Below are 21160 nucleotides of genomic sequence, written 5' to 3' on the forward strand. Positions count from 1 at the left end.
CATAGGAAGGAAAAAATGGGTCAGTTGCAGCATGTACTGTATATGCAGCACACTCTGTTAAATTAGCGTTTTTCAAAGGCTCAACAATGATGAATTTAACACTTAAAAACATCAAATGTATTTACTTAAAAATATACAATAATTGGTGACAACTTCAGTCATGAAAAGTAAGGCTTTTGCATTATAAAGTGACTGCCACGAACACACCACTGTATAATGAGAGTGTATTCACTGGAAGGGTCAAGCAGAGTGCGAGTCAGAGAGTTTTTGAGCCGGCTATCAGGAGGGAGATTGAAATGTGCTGCATCATTTCTGCTGCTATCTTCACTGCCAGGCTTGACAGAAAAATTGAGTTTGGGAATAAATAAGTCTCAGTGCATGCAATCAAACAACTGCATAGGGAGAGCTTGACAATAAATATGGCGTAAAGAGAATAAATCTGTGGGACATTTTTATAAGAAACAATGGAAGCAGAGTGAAAAATCATAGAAACTGAATCTCAACGCCAAAAGTTAGTTTAGCAGTTAAGCTACATCTCTGTAAAAACAATTCTATCAATGTTCATATAGTTTACTCTCCTGAGTAAAGCATGTACACATACAAATGATAATAATTCTTATTATCAGAACTTGTGTTCTTACCTTGACAAAACCTTATTGTTTGACAGATGATTACAGAGTTTTAAACTGTCTGTTCTTTCATAGAGGCAAATACTTTTGCAAATCTAAAGAAAGCTGTGTTTGAGTAGTAATATTGACAAGAATAAAAGAAATAGACTTTTTCACAATTCTATTTATGCTTTTTTTCCCCCCCAAAACCAACCTGTTGCTGCAACTCAAAGCAGAAGGAGAAGTGCAGCAAGTTATCAGGAGGATGTTCAGACTTTCCCAGCAGTTTCAACCTTTATGCTACCTATATTAAAGGTTAAAGGAAGCGCTGTTGTTGGTAGGGTAGGAAGCACCATCATTACTGTTGTGGGAGCTGAACCGAAGCAATGCAACTAGACTACTGTTGCTAATCAGCCTGACAGACACTGGAGAGTGAAGAGCCATTGACTGAGATTATTGACTTTGAAACTAATGACCCCGTCCACCTCCAACAGATCCAGGTCATGCACAGATGAACTCGTACAATCTAATTTTTCAAAGTCACAAAAACCCGCCCCTTACTGGTTTAAAGAGGAACATATCCAGTAACCAATAAGGTTGACTGGTAAAAAATAAAACCCAAAACAATTAATCATTCACTGAAAAAGCCAACTGTTGAAAGATTTAAAAATGCATGGCTTGGGTGTAACAGGTTTGTGTTATTTCAGTTGCAAGGGGACACGACACCTGGTTGCTGACACAGGAAGTTGGCCACTGTGGACATTTACGGCAACAGTGCCTACTGTGTCTCGCTCACATTTCTCATTTATGTGCAAAAAGGGTTTGAGGCAGCTGTTTAGGTGTGTGACACTGGGTTGCGACAGAAACACCCGCTTGAAGCAGTTTGTGCAAACAAATCTCCTTTCAAGCTGGGAAGGAAGGTGACGTGTGTGAAATGACTCTGTGTGCTTTCAGTCTTACGTCTCATCGATACAGTGGGTGAAAAGAAAGACAAACCATTTATTTATATCCAGCCTCCAAAAAAAGCACAGCAGAGAAGATATTGTGAAAAATATTGCAGCCTTTTAGAGTTTACGCAATAAAATAAACACTGGTTCAACATAACCCCAGAAAGCTTTGAACCAAACTTTCTGTTGGCAGCTATTGAACAAGTAAATGAGTATCTGTGACTGGTAGTCCTTTACACTTCGAGACAGAAACATCTCTGAAGACTACAAAGACAATGAGCGATTTAGAACCATTCAAATGAGGAAATGAGATCCATGTTCACATAAAAACATTGGTTAAAAAAAAAACCCAAACCAAAACACTGTAGCAAGGTCATGGAAACAGAGGTTGTTGCTGTTGCTGCTTAGATTCAGTGGGAAAGATTTTTGACTTTGGGGAGACCATGCTTTCTCACTTTATCAGGCCGAAAAAACAGAAGGCTGTGGCTGCGTTCCGATAACGGATAACAAGACAGATGGACGGAGAGCAGAGCGGCGCCCACGCCCTCAGCCATGTTTGGGTGGTGCAAGAGAGTGGAGAAAAGACAAAAGACAGAGAGACGTAGTGAACAGGGAGAACGCTTAAACTGACTGGGAGAGTTCAAATTGAATTTGCTGCAGGACAGAAGAGATGGCAACAAGGTCAACAATAACTCCCAGCGAGCGCTGCAAGTGAACAATACGCTGACATCTAAACAGCAAGGAGCTCTAGACTTTTGGATTCAATTCAATATGTGATAATAATTTGGCATTAGAGACTATTTGGGCTCATTCGGAAAGAGACAGTGTGCAGTGTGTGGGTGGATGGAGCACAGTGTGTCATGACTAACAGGGATATTGGAGGCACCATTACTCAGTCAGTGTCTGTTGTGAACTCTAATTTTAGCTTTGATGCTAAATAATTGTGCAGACACGCAAGCGGAGTGCATCCATGAAAATGTCCCTGCATTAGATGCTGTTACTTAAAGGTGCACTCTGTAAAATTTGGTTTAGTTTTGGAATTTTATATTGGTAAAAGCATAACATACTGTCCATAAACACATTAATACTGTATAAGCGTATACTCACAGTACAATGAAAGTGATTTGGTTTTCCAAACGTAAGAAAGGTTCCTATATGTATATAAGAGTATACATTACATAGAGGGTCTTGCTACCAGTTAATTGCCATTTTCCACCACCATATTTCTATGGAAGCCAGGTGTGAACAACCCAGCAAAGAAGAAGGCGGACAAGATATCAAGGTTTGTGCTCGCAGGCCATCGTAGTTCACTGGCAAGCTCAGGAGAGGGAGGATTCGGAGTCCTTCAGGGGACTTGCGTGAAAGAGCACTGAAATCTAAAATGTAACCACTTGATGTCGCAGTTTCTTCTTAAAAATCTCCAAATACTACACACTTAACCTCTAATATGGTATATCTGCGTTGACATGGTTACGTGTCTGTATTTACCTGATCGTCTGTTTCTTTTTTTTCAAGGAACAATGATAAAGGAATCATATGCAGAAAAATATGCAGTTTTTTTCTTTTTTTTGCTTTCAACAGCTCAAATGCTGGGAAGGCGAAGTGTTAACATAGTTGTCATCGCGAACAGAGAGGCCAGAGGAGATCACGCATCTCCGTGCTGAGATAGACAGTGACCGCACAACACGCACTGACCATCCTCGGCTGTTCACACTGAAGAGACATCATAAAAAGAACATGCAAATCTATAAACAGCAGATCTTTGCTTATTCAGGCACGCCCGAATCCCAATCTCTCAATCTCAAGATTGTATTCCGGGTGTGTAAATTTGGGCGACGCGCTCTCCATCCAGATGCTGCTGGCAGGAGGTGACCTCCATCGACTGGCACGCCGACCATCTGTGGCGATGCAAGCACTTACAGAGTCTGAGGAGGCTCAAAGTCACGTAAAGTCAAACGTACAGCACCCTTTTGGAATCCTCGCAAGATCGTATCGCAGCTCTCGTTAAAGTGCAAAGGCTTTGCTCGTTTACAAAGTGTTCAGCAATTTTTTCAACGTTCTTTAATTGAATGCAAACAAGCCCTTCATTCATCAGATAGAAGGGAAATAAAGGACTTCCATTTCCATTTAATAGCTTGCGTGCAGATGATGTGTAATCTATGTTTCTGCATCGTAACCTCGAAGAAAATAAGAAATATAGATGCTGTATGCAAAGATGGAAAAAAAATCATTACAAAATGTGTTTCTGTTTTCTTAAGCAAATGCTCTCTGCTCTCCACAGAAGTCCTCTAAATTAAATTTGGTCATCTTAACAAAATAAAAAGTAGTGGTGCACTTGACTGCAGCATTCTGCATCTTCAATTAGGTCACTTCGAAACAACAAGCCTGTTTTGTCTTTCTTTTTTAAACTTGTGAGTAGTAATGTCAATATTTTCATAATGTCATCAGCCGCTCCAGTCAAGTGGATGGTCAGCTAAAAGGAAATCAAATCTCTCCATATCTGGATGACTAAAAATAGGAAAATAGATACAAAGAGGAGGAAATCTCCAGATGAACATGTGACGTTCCCGTTCATTGGCAGTCCACCCGTATCGCCCTGCAGTGAAGAGCATCACGCCTACTTTGTGCCCTTGACTGTCATTGGTGTGACTCTGCCGGGCAGTTCTGTCTCTATTCCAAACTGTGTGCACGTGTGTGTGTGTGTGTCTCTGATTTTGTGTATTTATGCTTATTTGCATATCTACCACAGTCTTTGAAAATTAATTATCCAACAAAGTCAAACTGGTGGTAAAAAAACAAAACTGTAGGGAAGAGATTACTGCTCTTATCCATATTTTGCAAACAAGGTAATTATGACTTGTTTTAGTCAGCCTATTGTGTCTGTTGTGTGTGCATCCTCAATTCCTCTGAAGCATCACTGAGGAAAAGTAACAACTTTTACCGATTTATTACATATTCGTTTACTGACTTATAGGAAAAGTGAAGCATACGCATATTTGTTCAAGAAAACAAACAGTGAGGAAACACAACAGTTGTCCTTCACTGATTCACCGGGCTGCATTTCTCTATCGATTGCTCTCTGAGTTAGCAGGGTTCTGCAACCCCACAACATTGGCTCAAACCGCTGCTGTTTACTTTCTTGTCCTGCAGATGCCACTAATGCCGTGACTGACAGCTGTGAAAAAGATTTCCAACACAATCTCTGTAGTATCACCTCATCATCGTTTCTTCCTCAAGGTCACCCTGATTGTATCCACTCTGCGTATTTTTTCACAATGGCTACCAAGTGGTAATTCAAATGGATGGATGTACTGCATGTTTCAAATCAACTTTGAAACCTGCTTTGTCTGCTTGCAAATGCTGCAGTTTTTGACTCTTAACTTCCTCTGGTGATGCCGGCTTTAGTTTGTATTTGATGGCACCTGCATTATTTCAGGAAGTAGGGTGCAGCCAAGACCGTCAGGTTGTTTCCTCCTGATTCCAGTATTAACTTACTTACTTCCTGTTTCTGTCTGACTAGGGGAAGACCAGGGAGCGTCACCTCCACTAACAGGCCTGTCATTCACAGCTCTGGCCAAATGACTCATCCATTAAGATAAAGGGCGCTGCTTTGTTTATCGGACTTTCCCTCTCTTTCCTTTTATCCAGCCTTATCTATCCCTCTCTTGTTTTTCTCTCCGCTCACCATTTCACTTCAGTTCACTCTCTTCAGATTCCCCACTGAGCGCCTGCATTCAATCTGTCACTTTTATCTCTCTCCTCTTGCGTGTCCATCAGTTCATGCTCATCCATACTGTGTCCTCTATAACTCAGTGGGATTGCTTTTCGCTTATTCGCTTATCCACTCACATCGTTCTTATTCTTTCTCATGTCATCAGGACCCTTTTATGTTTCCCGTCTCTCTCTGTCAGAGAAAAAAAGAGCTCTGCATAATTGGTATTCATGAACAAATGCACTTTCCAGAACCTTCTTCCCATACCCCAAATCAATTCAGTCACTGTGACAAACCGACACACTGCTGAATACCAATTTTGCTCTTGGTCCTCAGCCGACAAGGTATACACATGCTGACAAATCTTGGCAAAACTTCAGCGCCGGCATCATTTTGCAGCATCCGGTGCCTCCACAACATTCTCAGAGACTCATAACCACAAAAGATGAAGGTTTTCATGGACAACATCAGGGCGAAGGCTCCCGCTGCTTCCCTCTGGTCGCAAGAAATGTGGTAAATGTGATGATGGCTTGGCATCATGTGCCATCACATCACGCCAGTCCTCACAGTTCACGATGTGGCAGCGTGTCGTGAGGCTTCCACAGCTGTCAGTGTGGCTATCCGTCAGTTCCGTGGCTTTTAGAGTGGCCGGAAAAATAACCGCTTGGTTCACACGCTGCACAACAGCCATAATTCAGGCAAGGCAAAGCACTTGTGTTGATGCAGCTCTAAATGTTAAGATAAAAATGTCCATCAGAAAAGAATGGAAATAACACTATGCTTGGCCGTAGCAGCCGTAGCATCGCTGCTTACATTAACTAATTAACAGAATCATATTTTTACTGCTTTGTTTTTTTTTTTAAACTACTTGCACACTTTGCGATCCTGAGTAAAATAAAGTTTTTAAAATATATTGTACAAACTTCTGCGGCAACTTGTGAACTGAAGCTGCCATAATAGTTTCTATTAATGCTTTTATTCATCCTCCTGAGCAATAGAGACTGGTTTATAGACTTTAGTAGTGTTTTTTTTAGTAAGTAAGTTCTTCTGAAATATTAAAGTTAAAGTCAAGCACCAAATTAACAGCGTACAAATTAAACAAAACAAAAATATTTTTTTACATTTGAATTTTTGTCCAGATATACTAGATGTATATTATGAATCTGTAAGGAAAAGGAAAGCACCACTTTTTTAAAGACATTGACTGGAACAAATATTTATTTGGGCTGAAAAAAATAAACGTGGATTCAGGCTGAAAATGATTCACTCAACCTGGCTCGCGTGCATGCAATGGCGCAATTCCACATTGAAAAGTCATGACACAAGAAGCGAGACTTCTGTAGTAAGACTCCGGAAGCAGCGAAGCAAAAAATCAGAGCTTGAGGAAGCGATGATGAAACGAAACAAAACAACTTCAAAAACCAGCGAAATAAGAAGAGTTTGATGAGTTTACCAAGGACAAGTGGCAGAGTCACCTCATGTCGTTTCCACGACACAATGTTGTGTTGCACTGATTTCCCTATCGTGCAAGCAGACAATGTTTATCAAACAAAGGCTTTTGTGCTCCCTCCCTATGCAGTTCCTTCTTTGCTTGGCCTCTTTACCTCATTATACTAGGCTGATATTTGTCATGACTTCTGCCTCCCTCCCTCACTTCCCTTCTTAATTGGGACCATGAAATGAATGCAGAGGCTGCAGAGCTATCCCCCGCTGAGCGTTCATCTGAAACGCCAACATGGAAGGCGGGAGATACATGACAGAAGTAAGAAAAAAAGAGACATCATGAGAACAGCAAACATGTGCAGACAAGACGTGGAGGGAAACTATAAGAACTGAAAGAACAACATTTCTAGAAAATGAAGACGTACCAGCAAATTACAGATGCACGAGGAAAACAGCTGAGAGGATGGAGGACAATTATTATTGCTGAAGACTTTTTCCCATTATGGAGCTTCTTTGCAAAATGAGAAGAAAGACTAAGCCAGAGCATAAAGATGAGATTTGCGTGGCAAGATGAACAGGGGGGATTTGCATCTGACCTGCAAACCTTGCTTCTACAGCTTCCACGCAGGCAAACAAGCAGAACAATACCAGTCTGAGGACAGGCCTGAGAGGACCAGCGCTCACTGCAAACACAGACATCAAACGAAACAACGGGAGAAGAAGAAGAAAACACTCAGGGAAAATAGGAGCAAAGTCTTGACAGGAAAGCAGCTCTGAGGCAAGCAGCCTGAGAAATTGCGATATGACGGAAGCTTCGAAGAGCAGAAGATCAACATTTCTCCGCAAGGAAAAATGAGGTGTAAATTATTGATCAGCGCTCTGCAGCAGCTTGGCTGTGGTTTAGTGCAGCCTTCACACACTTTGAATAATATTCCTAAGATCTGCCTTTCTGAGGCTCCCTGCTGGTTACAGACCGATGTAGTTACTGATGCTCCCACGTCAGCTCATGATTAACTGAAGAGAAACATCCATCTATTTTCTGTTACCGCTTCTCCGGTGGTGGAGTCAATCCCAGCGGTCTTTGGGCAATGGTCACGCACGATAATGCCCCCTGCCACACAGCCAGGGCGAGTACGAGAATTTCATAGTTTATCGCAGCCCTAACTCTAATCTACAGTATGAGTCTGCTGAACTTATGTGTCAAAAGCTGGGTTTGATTCAGGTTTACCTTCAAACAAGCCAGAGGTAACTATTGCAATTTATGCTGTCCCCTATAAACACGTCATTTTAGACAGAACATGAAAGCGTCTGCTGCACATAGTTTGCAAAGCCACAAAACACAAACAGTGGTGTTTTGCTGCACAATGCATTTATATTTTATACCCTAATTCTATATTTTATACTTATCATTTTCTGTTTTACCACATGCATGCACACACGCAACAATTACAATACAATAATCAAGTACACGGCACATATCTTAATCTGCTGTCTGAAACAACAGAGAAGATCAACGACTGAAATGAGACAGTGAATTTTCATACAAGACCTCCACTGTGTAAAAGTACTAACTGTAGGGAAAAAATATATATGCTGATATCAGTTAATTCACCTAAAGCAAAAGAGCTCTGCGAAGTCTAGTACTAATACTGACCACCGTGGACAGATAGCATGACAACTGCTGGCTGCGATGGACACCTGGAAATAAAGTTGGTCTAAATTCAGAGTCTGCTTTGTTCCCACCTGTTGAAGGCCAATGCACCGTGTGTGAATGTGACTACTTCAAGTTGGCAGAAATCAGAAAAAGGCACAATCTTCATTCATCCCTCCAATCCATCATCCCATTTTTGGTTTTGAGACAACTGTTGCAATGTGACAGACTCACACGTTGCACACAGACAACAAAACAACACTTTGAACTGCAAATCACACCTACCTGCGACTGCTGGACAAATGTGATAAAGAGTGAACCCGACTCTTGAGGAAAACACACAGCAAGGCTTTTGCTAAACAACGAGACTCATTTAAAGGCAGGTTTGATGGGGAAGTGTGCAAACAGGGCAGCGCTATCTAAAAGAGAAGTCTTTTGCATTGCATGTCAGACCCACTGGAGGTGGCGAGCATATTGCATTACACCCAGTGTGAATATTTCAAGAGCACTTCTCCAGTGCGTAGGAGAAATGTTACACTGCGACAAAAAAACATGGACGGCTCTTAATTCTCCTAATCCTTTGATGGTAATTTGAAAAAGTATCCAGTTATTTCTCAACCTTATAAAGTTAATATCAAGTTTTGGTCAGTACGATCACAGCATTGATGTCACTAATTGGGAAGAACATTGCACAAATGATCTGTGTCTGAGATAAACGCAACTTGTTTGACAATTGGCTCGGATACAGCACGAGTCTGGTCTCTGAACATATGTATCTTGATGCTGTCGTCTGTTCCTGTACAGCACATGCGTTCCATCAGGCAATCGGTACATGACCACTACCACCTAGTGGACACAAGGGTAATGTACAACCAAACGGCACGGCAAAGGTACAACGCCATTCATGCCCATTTAATTGTTTACTTGAATCTGAGTGCAGATCACAACACAACAAAATCCTGTTGAGGATTATTTAAGATTTCAATTATTATTCGATTTAATTATATTTTGAAATAAATAAATAAATGTATACATTAAGAAAACTACATTTTAAAGCATCTTTGCAAAACACTTTCTTACATTGTCAATATGGTAAGCCTATTCATCTGAAACCTCACACTTCTATTAATTTTTTTTTTTTTTTCAGAATATATTGCATACATATTTTACAATAGGTCAGGCGCTGCTGACCTAGGCCATGGTCCTGGCTCAACCTTCTTGCTGCCAACTACAGACTCTTTCAGCTCTTTTATTCATTACTTAGTATGGACTCTTTTATTCATTAATACGATGCACTTTAAACACCATCAGGCTCACATTGTTTGTCTTTGTTTGATTGAATGGCAGTGTTTTTTTTATGGTTGTGTGTATTATGTGTCTTTTTATGGTGTGTGTGTGTATTGTGTGTACTGTGAGCTGTGGGATATACAGAATTTTCCTGAGGGGATGAATGAAGTATCTACTTACCTACTAATCTTTTAAAGATGCTTAAAGGGGCTAAACAGGAAACTCTTAATGTACTTCCAGGCAGTAGCTAAATATCAAGAGCCGCAGTATATCAAGACTAAATCAAGTCGTAAATGATTTCAGATGATTCTATTTCTTAGAACAGAGGCGCAGTTAAATCTGTTGGTGGTTTTTGGGTGGTGCATCTAATGCAAATAAGCTTGCATACACATGTATACAATTTCTAGTCTCACCTGATAGAATCTGTTGTTTGTCTCATAAATTCCTCTTTCCTTTGAAGGACTTTGCACATAACCTGTAAAAACAGAGAAAAGGTTTGACTCATCTTGGCGTAAACGTGCAGTGGTTAGCGCTGCTGCCTCACAGCAAGAAGGTCGTGGGTTCGATTCCGGGCCTGGGACCTTTCTGTGTGGAGTTTGCATGTTCTCCCTGTGTCTGCGTTGGTTCTCTCCGGGTTCTCCGGCTTCCTCCCACACTCCAAAATAAAACATGCATGTGAGGTCAATTGAAGACTCTAAATTGTCCGTAGGTGTGCATGTGAGTGTGAATGGTTGTCTGTCTCTATGTGGCCCTGCGATGAACTGGCGACTTGTCCAGGGTGTCACCCTGCCTTCGCCCTAAGACAGCTGGGATAGGCTCCAGCAGAACCCTGTGACCCTGAATAGGAATAAGTGGGTATAGAAGATGAATGAATGAATCAATTCCCTGTATGAGATCTTAAGCTTCTATGTCCTGCTATTTCTCCTGCTGCTTTCTCTATAGAAACAACTGTGTATTTACAGTCCACTTACAATTCACAAACAACTTACAGTGGTCACCTGCGGTATTATTTCACGCTTGTTGTAGAAAAAGCAAAACATCTGGTAAAAACACTACTGGTAAAAAAATGGTCCAAACGTAGCAGTGCAACACCAAAAGTTTTCACATTTCTTTTCAACACGGCCCGTTTGCAGTTTGTGCTGCAGGCGGCGTCTGTGAAAAGCACAACAGGCAACGGAGAGGAAATCAGTTCAACCTTTGGCCCAACGACACGCCGCTGCAGCAGCAATTCCAGTAACCTTACGCAGACCCAGTAAAGTAAACAACCCCTTAAACACCGTGTCTATGTGATTTACCGGAGGCTTGCCGTTTACACATGCTGCACTACGTTGCGAGCAGTCTTACTTGAAAAATTGCCTCCATCTTTTGGACAGGGACAGCGTACCAAAACATTTAGAGAGAACTGTGCAGCTGCAGAGGGGACAGTGAGATAATAAACAGGAGGAAATTGCAGAGAGGGTGAACACATTACTAATACCAGGTCAAGGCGTAATTAGAACTCTGATTTATTGAATTCTAAATCCTTTAGCTAGTCGGGGACTGGCACCTACTGTGTCCCGGTTGGCCTGGATTCAGTGTCGGTGGTGAGCTGACCTGGTTTCACACAGACTGGAACAATGTGTGATGAGATGAAACTGAACTAGTCAGATGTTCAAACATGACCGTAGCATACTTTCAGTTCATTGATTTGTTCGAAAGAAAACCATCCACAAATCACCCTCAATGTTGCATCAGTCCATTAAAGCTGTGAAATAAACATGCATACGAGAGTCTGTACGTGAAAGTAAAAGTTTTCTATCAGTGAGTTTCCTTCAGGAATACCTACTGCAGGTCTATGAATAAACCTGGAAGAACCTGGAAGAACTGAAAACTTAAAGGTTGGCTGATGTAATATAGGAAAAAGATACAATTCATGCCGTGTCAAAGGAAACGCAGCTAAACTCGCACTTAGTTTTATTTACACAGGATCAAGGACTTTCCACGATGCCCATTAAATGAGACAACAACAAAATAAACACCAGAACAAGAAAATAAAACACAAAAATGCTTAAAAATCCCCTGTGTAACTCATGTTACAAGGGTGAGGGGGTATGAGGAAAATCACAGAGTCCCTTTAGACAACTAGTTTAAGACAGTGTGTTTGAATGGTCCTGCATGGCAGAAGAATATTTGGAATCATCCTCACCTTTCACAGCAAGGACACCACGACAGAAATCGGCAAAGTTGATTCTTGACAGTTTGTGGTTTGGGTTAAGACATCTGGCCAACTTCTTTACCTACCAGTAAAAAACACAAGGAACATTACAGCAAACACTGACGACAACAGACTGAGTGATTATACACTTAAATTATTATAACTATACTTTTATTTAATTTCTGTGACTGAACTAGACAAACATCAACTAGTGCAACAAATGGTATTATAGGGCAGACCACTGTCAATGCTCTGTGAGATTAAAAAAAAAATCATAAAGTGCTTCCTCTTTCAACACATTCCCGTGGAATGAAGGTTTTGATGAGAAATGACTCAGTAGGTCCACTTCTCTCGGAAGGCTGTTTCTAGTCATTTGTTTTGACTTGTTTTGACTTTTTGTTTTTTTGTTTTTTTGAAATTCTAGCTTAAAATGCATGCCTAAAATAGTAGCATAAATGAGGGAGGCTTCAGCGTCTGAACAGTGCACGGTGCACTGAATATTGCATCAATCTATCCTCAGCCATTTCCATGTTAAAAGCACTAATTAGGTCTGTGACAGAATTAGGCTTTGAAATATGTTCTATATTTGAAATATATAAATATCTCAAATATTATAATACAATGTTAGGCTAGTACAGAAACATCAGTCGTTAACATTTGCAAAATAGAGCACAGAGAAATCCTGCTGTGCTGCCGGATCTAGAAATAAAAGACATACACGAACATCTTATCGCGCATCCTCAAAGCAATTACTGTAGAAACTGGAGCTCGACCTTCATCATTTTATTATCAAAGTGTTTTCAAGCTTCTACATTTAGGTCACCAACGGACTTTGATCAGTGCGTCTAGTTCCATTTTGGCCAATTTATAAAAACTAACTTGTACCAATAAACAGCTTTCAGTCCTTATTATTTTTTGTCCGGATTTTCCCTCAGTCTGAAAGGACAGCATGGAGGGAAGAATGCAGAGAAGAAAATGTACTCCATGAGTATGAGCATGTTCCTCACTGTACCACTGGGATGGCATCACCTACTGTACAGGACAATAGTAGGTCAGGCTGTTTCAAGGAAGCCAGTGGGAATTTATAATATAGGACAATGACATTAGAGGGGAACACGTGCACCACTACATACTGCGCACCAAGAGTGCCTGAGTTGTCACTTGGAATACAGGAACAATATTTGACTTTTTACTTAAAATGGGCAACAGAAAAATCACTAAAATTGTGATCATAAGTCACAACTGGGAATGATTGCAAATAGAATTTATTGAGACACAGATTGCATTCACTGCATTTGGTCAACATCAGCAAGAATCTTCCTGCAGGAAATAATCAGAGTCTCCACAGTCTTTTCTGCTGATAAACAGTAAAACACTGGTGAGCCAATCAATGACACTATTCCATTACTCCGACTGGGAAACCCAGAGGCGGCGCGTCCACGGTGAAATATCCTCTGCTGAAAATTGCCAAAGACACAGCAGAGGATAAACAATACGCGTGGTTGAAGCAAATACTGAAAACCACAGGGCGGGGTGGCAGCGCAAACCTCAGAACAGTGCAGTGGTTGCTTAGTTTTGTAATTACCAGTCTCAAACAAATAAGGTTCTGGTTCCTGGTGAGTAAAGAAATCATGATATCAGTCCAACAAGTCCACCAGGATCAGATGTTTTAAGAAAAATGCCCTTATTTATCGCACATTGGGGAAATTTGCATAGTTAATGATGTGAGCAGTTGCCCTAAACAACCGTAGGTATGTCTGGAGAGTTGTTTCTGACATAGTTGCATTTCGGTTATAAAGTATCTTTAGTCAAACGTGACAGCAGGCAGAAACACTGAATCTTTTGACTAAACTCTGTCATTTTTCTGAGATATGTATGTATGCAGGTCAAGTTGAAAGAAGCCAAAAGCAGGATTTATTTTGTAGGGCGTGCTGTCCACAAAATGCAACTGATTTTTCCTCCATCCTCTTACCTTACAATTAGTGGAATAGGAAAAACATTACATACGTAGTAAGCATTGTGAAATTGGGACATGATTATTTCTTATTAGGATTAGACCATTTTCTGTTATTTGATTTTTGATTCATTCCTGTTTTACTGAACACCATTGGGGTAATTTCTCCCAAATTAACACTGGCATGATCCAGAAAAAGATCAAATAGCACGCGCGCACACACACACACACACACACACACACACACACACAGCAGTTTATCTAAAAATACACAGTTTGTTGAAATGGGAGGACTTCACCGTTAGTTTTCCCATCAACCATGTTCTTACCCGTTCTGCTTGACCAAACTGAGAACCCAACTGGAGCAGGTCCTCAAGTCCAATTAAACCCTCCGAGTCCTCGTCACACACGTCAAACACCTCTTCTAGTTTCCCCACAAACGAGCGCAGGCTCGCCGGCTCGGTTCCAAAGCCCTCACCCATCACTACACCCTGCTGCCGGGTGTTCCGGCTGGCTCTCTGACTCCTCTCTGTGGCACCATATTGCTCGGAAACAATACGGGTGTGTGAACGTGTGGGAGGGGGGGCTTGCTGCCTGGATGCTGCTGCTGCTGCGTGGTGACTTGTGTGGCGACAGTCACTGAGGAGGAATGACGCTGACAGACAAGACTGGAAGTTGGAAAGTCGACCGGTGCGCGAGTTTGGAAAACTAGCTGGAGTTGCTCAAACCATTCATTCATTCATTCATTTTCCATACCCGCTTAGTCCCGAGCTCAGGGTCAGGGGGGTCTGCTGGAGCCTATCCCAGCTGTCTTAGGGCGAAGGCAGGGTGACACCCTGGACAAGTCGCCAGTTCATCGCAGGGCTACATAGAAACAAACAACCATTCACACTCACATGCACACCTACGGACAATTTAGAGTGTTCAATTGACCTCACATGCATGTTTTATTTTGGAGTGTGGGAGGAAGCCGGATGTGAGGCGGCAGCGCTAACCACTGTGCCACCGTAGAATGACGTTATTTTAAAGATGAGGTCGATTAAAATGTTGAGAGACTTATTGTCCTCCAAACTTTTCATTCTTTCATTTTAACATGATTCAGAGCAATGACAAACAAACCCATTTTGAAATCATCCTTTTATGAAAAAATGTGATAGAAATAAATGTAACAAAATTAGATTGCACAATTTCACATTTCCCAAAAATAAGAATACATTATTGATTATTGATTGTAGTGTATGACACAGCTTGAAGTGCTAAAGAATGCTATCTTATCTTTGTGTGTGTCCATACTGTAGCACTGACACACCCACAGTTCTGACCTAAATCGTGTTTTGGAGGACGGCTCCTTGTTTACATCATAATGCGCTGCTCATCAAGGGGAATCCAGAAAAGGAAGCGTGTTTATGGGTTTTACTTCCCCTACCGTTCGTCTTCAAGAGGATGTCATGCGTATTAAGACACAGGCAGGGGGAGAGGAAGAGAGAGAGCAAGAGCGAGGAAGTTTTTGTTGACGATGCCTCTTGTTCGAGCAGCCAGTCCTGTCGTGTCAAAGATGCGGTTCATTAGCAGTGGATGCATTTGGATACATACACTGTTGTTTGTTTTCCTACAATGCTGGGGTGAGTACAAGCAACGCATATCTTCTCAAAACATACTTACCTAAAACATGATGGTGAACATTGTGCTGAAGAAAAACAATTCTACTTTTGTGGTGTAAAACGTTACCTAGATGCCTCTTCTATCCCTGCAGTCATTATCCATGCAGTTATTATCCCACATTTCCTTTTTAACAGCCTTTCTCAACCTGGGGTCTATAGGTAAACAATGTCCGAACATTGAGACAACTAATGAAGGATTTTAATTCATATTAATATTTATGTGGTTTCTCTTTCTTTGGCACCTTATGTCTTCAATGCACTGCCTGTTTGTTTGGTTAATTTTGTGACTACTGACTCAGGGACACAATGATTCCATAGTACCTGTTTTTAACTCGTACAAATGGCAATAAACTCTATTCTATTCTATTCTATTTTCATCTATTAATACACTTGGGAGTTTCTGGGCCTCTACAAGTTCAGTGAGAAAAATGTTGTAAATTGATAACTATCTATTAAAACCTGATCTGATCCGATGAATTAATTGCTTTTACGTAAAATACTGCCGATTAATTTTCCCATTCAATTTTTGTATCGCTACCTTCAATTATTTGTTTTCTCAAAGTTCCCCCTCAAACCACAGAGTTTTGTAACAATTCCTACTGCACAACTCAAGCAGAATTAGTGAAACTCAATTGCCCCAGCTACTGAATGCTAGTCCTTTCTTCCTCTTCTAGGAAGACTATTAGCCTCCACTTCCTCTACGCCTCTTCTGGCACCAGAACTCAGCATCTATTCGAGGTCAGAGGACTCAGTGGTTCTGGTCTGCCAGGCCCCGATAGGCCATCAGGGTATTCACTTCATGCTGTACGATAACACAAAGAAGGTATTGAGTTTTTTTCTTTTTCTGCCAATTTCCACCAGTACCTCAAGATTGAACTCCCATTCCATTGCTTTTTATTTGTTTTAGGTGGATTCCCAGCAGCTGCCAACTAGTCTTGACAAGGTCCATTTCACTGTGAGGACTATAAAGGACGATTCAGTCCAATCTGGGCTTTTCTGCTGCGTGTATAAGGACCTGGAGAATCGTTTCAGTGCCTTCAGCCCATATTTGGAACTCCAACTCCAAAGAAGTGCGTTTAAGAATTGAGTTTGAAGATTTAAAACACACCTCACACTTGGAACAACAGTGTCAAAATTCACATCAGTTAAATATGACAAAAGATGAAAGTACAGGTTTTAATGACAGTCTAGAGCTTTAACAGTCGTTTAACGAGCCAACTGTCTGTGGGGTTAATCTGTGCACCCACTGCCAGTTGTGTTTTTACATGTGGTAGAACATAATAAATACTCCCATCCGCTCTTCTCTACACTGCTGCGTGCAGGTGCTCCGTGTGGTTTCTCATTGTCCTGCACTCTGTGGGTGTGTGTGTGTCGTTGTATCTACATCCTGCCCTTCATATAGAAACTACACTCAACCCCCACCCACCCCACACACACAGTCACCCTGAGACAAACGCGAACATCAAACACACTGTACCCAGTTCTACGGTGTTAACAGTTTGAAGTTGTGTGAGCTGTGTTGCAGAACTATGGAGGTTACCACTAAATGGTTACTGTGTCTGTACCTCCAGATTCTGTTCCTACCAGGTCCACACCTCCTCTTCCTGCCCCCTTTTTGTCCGTGCAGCCCTCCACTGGCATGGTAAAAAGGGGGGACATGATTACCTTCAGCTGCTTGATTGCCTCCCCGCTGCCTCAGAATCATCGCCCAGCAAGCAACAGCAAACCAATGACCTTCGTTTTACTGCGGACTGCTGGGGAGACAGGACAGACCTCCGTTATTCCGGCACCTCCTGCCAGACAGGTGTCAAACTTGGAACCCTTACCAGGGGTCTTTAGCGTTGGACCAGTGAGGGGACAGGAGGAGGAGGGTGAATACACCTGTCTCTACCAGGTCTCTAAAGAAAGGGAACAAATTAACTCAACTGTCAGCAACAAGGTTCGAATCTCGATTACAGGTGAGAATGTCTTGCATCAGCTTCCATGGGCAATTTGTTGTTGCGGCTGATTTGGTGTTACGTCACCTTAGCACTAGCAAGGCTTATTTATAAGACTTTTTTTTACATAAAGTGGATTTAAAAAAACTTTATTTATTTACTTATCTATTGTGAGTACATTATGGATATGGAAGTCTTTGACGCTGAAACCCCCTGCAGGAAGTTCATCATCATGATGGAAAAATCTAGAGGTACGCAAGACCGAAGGAGATTAATAAAGTTGATTGATTTATATTTGTTCATACTCCGAGTTTAGGCTTGAATCTTCTATCATGAACCGATGCACACTCTCCTGCCAAAGGAAATAAGGAAATAAAGAAGTTTAATGTTGATTGGATGAGATGAATGAATAGTGTGGCACGTGGCGATAGGATGAAGAGACTTGAAGGAAAAGAATTGATGATGGCTCTGAAGGAATGTTTAGTCTCCCTGACTGATCTTTGGCTAAGCTTCATTTGTGGCTTATCATCACAAACGCAGCCTGTGAACAAATAACATGGAATAATCCATTCCAATCTTCACACAGCAAAAAAGGGCCAATCGATTAACACAGGATAATTTGGTCATTCATTTCCCCCTGATTTTTTTCCCATCCTTTTGTCAGACATGTTGCCTCCTCCCACCCTGCTTCTCCTGCAGCAAGATGATGTGTGGCGTTTGCAGTGCACTGGCTTTCCTTTGTACCCCGGTGCTGTGTTTTCCCTCTACCTGGCTGACAGCGAACATTCTGTCACCACTCAAAATGCTGCCGAGATCCATCATCAGGTGACATTTCCGGTGCTTGTCCAGGACACCCCATTTGCCCTGTACCAGTGCCAGTACAGCATACACGTGCAGGGGATACTGAGGAGTTCTGAACGCAGCCCTCCATTGGCTGTGGCTAAAGGTAACTGTGTACTGTTTATGGTATGTTTATCATTGGCAATGGAACTGCAAAGTGACCTGTATTTCTTCTCTTTCCTTTCCTTTCAGGAGGAAGCTCAAATCTAACATTAGGTAAAGCCACAATAGCAATTTGAGTTTAACTTCTTCGTCTTCTCCTTCTTCTTTTTTCCACCGAGACTAATATAAGAATTTTGAATAATTTAGTTGGTTCGCAGCTATCATGTTAAAATGTATCCGTCTGGGAATAACCATCAAAGGTACACCTCCCAGAATCCTTGATTTATCTCAAGGCAGTTGTTGCATCGTAAAGTCCGCTTCTCTTGATGTTACAGTAACACCAGTGTGATTTCTGCAGATAAGCCAAATGTGGACTGGCCTCTTATTCTTGGTTCTCTCTCTGCCGTGGTGCTGTTCCTCACCTCAGTCATTGTCATTGCTGTGGTTTTACACAGAAAAGGTATTTTGCCTGCAGATCTCAGCTCTCTTACTGAAAGAGACAATCACCACAACCTTTTATTTAATGTTAAAAAAGTAATTTCCTGTTCTTTGCCTCACTTCTCTTTCAGTAAAAGCAACAGCCAAGGAGAAGAATGAAAGGTATTTTGTTCAGTATTTTTTTTTTTATTGTTGCCTGGCATCCATCCATCCATCCATCCATTTACTCTAAATGCTTGTCTTGGACTTCTTTTCAGACAAGATGCAAAGTTCTGGACTAATACTCACGACCCCATCGTTGGTGAGCACATGTGGCTTTATTGGCCAGTAATTTCAAGGTGATCTTAATAATGATCAAACTTCTGGACATATTGTTCTTTCTTTTTTTCTTCTTCAGAAATTTCACCAAGGAGTCGACACTTTGCTTCCCAGGTAAATCTATGTCAATAAGTGAATAGCAAACTAAAAATGATTGTACAAATTTATTTTTTTCAATTACCATTTCTATATTTTATCGTTCTTTCTTTTTCAAATTCAACTTAAAGGTCAGCCAACTGTTACATGTGAATATATATTATACTGTATACTATTTTATTCATCATCCAGTTGGCAGCACTTACAGCAGAGATGTCCCATTTTAAGGACTTTGCTTATCGTGCACGAGGGAATCTATCACCCTTAAAACCATCATTTGCGCAAGATTAAAGAGAAAGACTTAAAAGAGCAACGTCAGAGTGAGGCATTGAAAGCTTATTATCCCCCCTCCCTCTCTCTGGGTTTCTTCTTTCAGTGAAATTTCTGGTATTTGTGCAACCTCAAACTTTGCCCTGAATATACAAACTACTGTAAAGCTTGGCCCTTTGGTTGTTAACACAGGACTGCACACATGTATACTCACAGAAACCGTGTGCATTTGTCACACACTCAACTGGCCCGACAGTATTTTGTCAAAACCACACAGGTTCCCAATTGGTTCAGTACAACGCCAGTTTAGGAGGTCACTTCTCACAGTTAAAATTATCTGTGTCAACGTACTCATTGAGACTGAGGCTTATCATAAGGTTTAAAACTGTCCTTGCCCTCTGTTCTTCTGATACAGAAGCATGAAAGGAAAGGATGGCTGTCATGAGCAGCAAACAGCAAGGTTGGAATGTCATCACAAAATTACAAAACATGTCTGTGTCAGTGCCCAATTAAGCAAACAAACAATCAAAGAAAAGAAAAACCTGGAGCAACAGAAACAGATTTTTTCTCTCATCTAATGGTTGTATTACAAAAGGGGAAATGATGGTTTGACCTATTTATCTTCTGCTACTTCTTTTTTTTCCCTTCACATTTTGATTTGGTCTTTGTGTCGTTTTTCCCAGAGGGAAGTGCAACCCAATCCAACTATCACGTCTGGTGTCAAAGTTGTTTTTTCGAAAAATGAATAAACTTACCAAATCTTAAATGGCAACAGCAACTGAATTTGGCTTAATACAAACACTTGCGTCTTGGAACTTTATTGCATTGTATATAAGAAGCTTAAACAATAGCAGTGAACTGTGAAACACTAGGGATAGACACTGGCAGGGAGTTCTGTGTATGAAATGTTTGTCGTACCCATAAACTTTTTTTTTCAGCCATGACGTGACTTTTTCTTCAGGAAATCATGTCATACTTCTATCTTTGAAAGCTTATTTTTTTTGTACTGGGTTTGTTTTCAGGAATGGGACAGCAGTGACACATCAGCGATGGCCTCAAGAACCCTTCGGTTGAACTCTCTGAGCACATTCACAACACATCAATTTCAATAGAACACACAAACACACACACATGCACCACACGCGCACACACACACACACACCACACACATGCGGATGTGGTGTGTGTGCGTACGTGTGTGGCACACACAAACCACACGCAGGTACATACAAACATGCATGCACCCTCACGTGCACGCATGCAGGCTTCTGCATTTGTACTTTATTATCTTTCATCATTGTGGCATCAGTTGGAGTTGCACAGCAGGGCAGGAAGCTCTGTTTCCTCAATACCTATTTCATGCGCAGCTTTTACAATTTGACAGGATATGTGGCCTTAAAATATAGCATTAACTTGAACTCTACCCCACCGCCCTCCCACACACACACACACACACACACACACACACACACACACACACACACACACACACAGTGAGCAACATTACTTTTAATAATAGAAAAGAATGAGGTGCCACATTAAAGGCAAACTTTTGCAGTATACACAGATGGAATTGTTAAAAAAAAAAACCTTTTGTTTTATTTAATCAAAAATAAAAATGTAAATGTTTTTGCAATCAACGTGTAAGATGGCTAAATATATTTCTTTGCAGCAGTATTAAAAAGCATATGGAAGATAATAA

General features: G+C 41.2%; 2 protein-coding genes across 6 annotated transcripts in view; one reads left to right on the forward strand and one right to left on the reverse strand.

Moving 5' to 3' along the window:
- Positions 1–14384, reverse strand: part of rab11fip4b (RAB11 family interacting protein 4 (class II) b) — a 39973-nt gene extending 25589 nt beyond the window's left edge. The window contains exons 1-2 of one of the 2 annotated variants that reach the window (XM_076043261.1): positions 14126–14384; positions 10062–10123 (exon numbers count right to left, since the gene is read on the reverse strand). The gene's annotated coding sequence lies outside the window, so the exon portion shown is untranslated. Of the gene's footprint in view, positions 1–8646; positions 8781–10061; positions 10124–14125 lie in introns of those variants that run through there. The other variant, XM_076043272.1, reaches the window with a different exon arrangement.
- Positions 14385–15253: 869 nt separating this feature from the next.
- Positions 15254–21160, forward strand: LOC142899625 (uncharacterized). 4 transcript variants are annotated; one of them, XM_076043336.1, is made up of 12 exons: positions 15254–15418; positions 16132–16280; positions 16365–16527; positions 17029–17415; positions 18059–18340; positions 18427–18450; positions 18695–18796; positions 18906–18936; positions 19032–19085; positions 19185–19206; positions 19874–19918; positions 20481–21160. In XM_076043336.1, the coding sequence occupies exons 1-11, from the start codon at positions 15313–15315 to the stop codon at positions 19901–19903; spliced, it is 1350 nt and encodes a 449-aa protein (XP_075899451.1). In that variant the 5' UTR covers positions 15254–15312; the 3' UTR covers positions 19904–19918; positions 20481–21160. The 4 variants fall into 4 exon arrangements, with proteins under 4 accessions (XP_075899451.1, XP_075899442.1, XP_075899436.1 ...); XM_076043327.1 differs by having other exon boundaries at positions 15255–15418; positions 19032–19075; positions 19172–19206; XM_076043321.1 differs by lacking the exon at positions 19874–19918 and having other exon boundaries at positions 15255–15418.

This window comes from Nelusetta ayraudi, unplaced genomic scaffold (assembly GCF_046127955.1).
Source record: "Nelusetta ayraudi isolate G7.1 ecotype Tasmania unplaced genomic scaffold, CSIRO-AGI_Nayr_v1 ptg000004l, whole genome shotgun sequence".
Lineage (NCBI taxonomy): Eukaryota > Metazoa > Chordata > Actinopteri > Tetraodontiformes > Monacanthidae > Nelusetta > Nelusetta ayraudi.

Excerpts from the sequence above, each read along its gene's own strand:
- LOC142899625 (XM_076043312.1), top strand. The coding sequence starts at position 15,313 with ATGCCTCTTGTTCGAGCAGCCAGTCCTGTCGTGTCAAAGATGCGGTTC. Across the intron at positions 16,281-16,364 it reads TGTACGATAACACAAAGAAG|GTGGATTCCCAGCAGCTGCC; the intron begins GTATTGAGTTTT and ends TATTTGTTTTAG. Across the intron at positions 18,937-19,031 it reads GCCAAGGAGAAGAATGAAAG|ACAAGATGCAAAGTTCTGGA; the intron begins GTATTTTGTTCA and ends ACTTCTTTTCAG.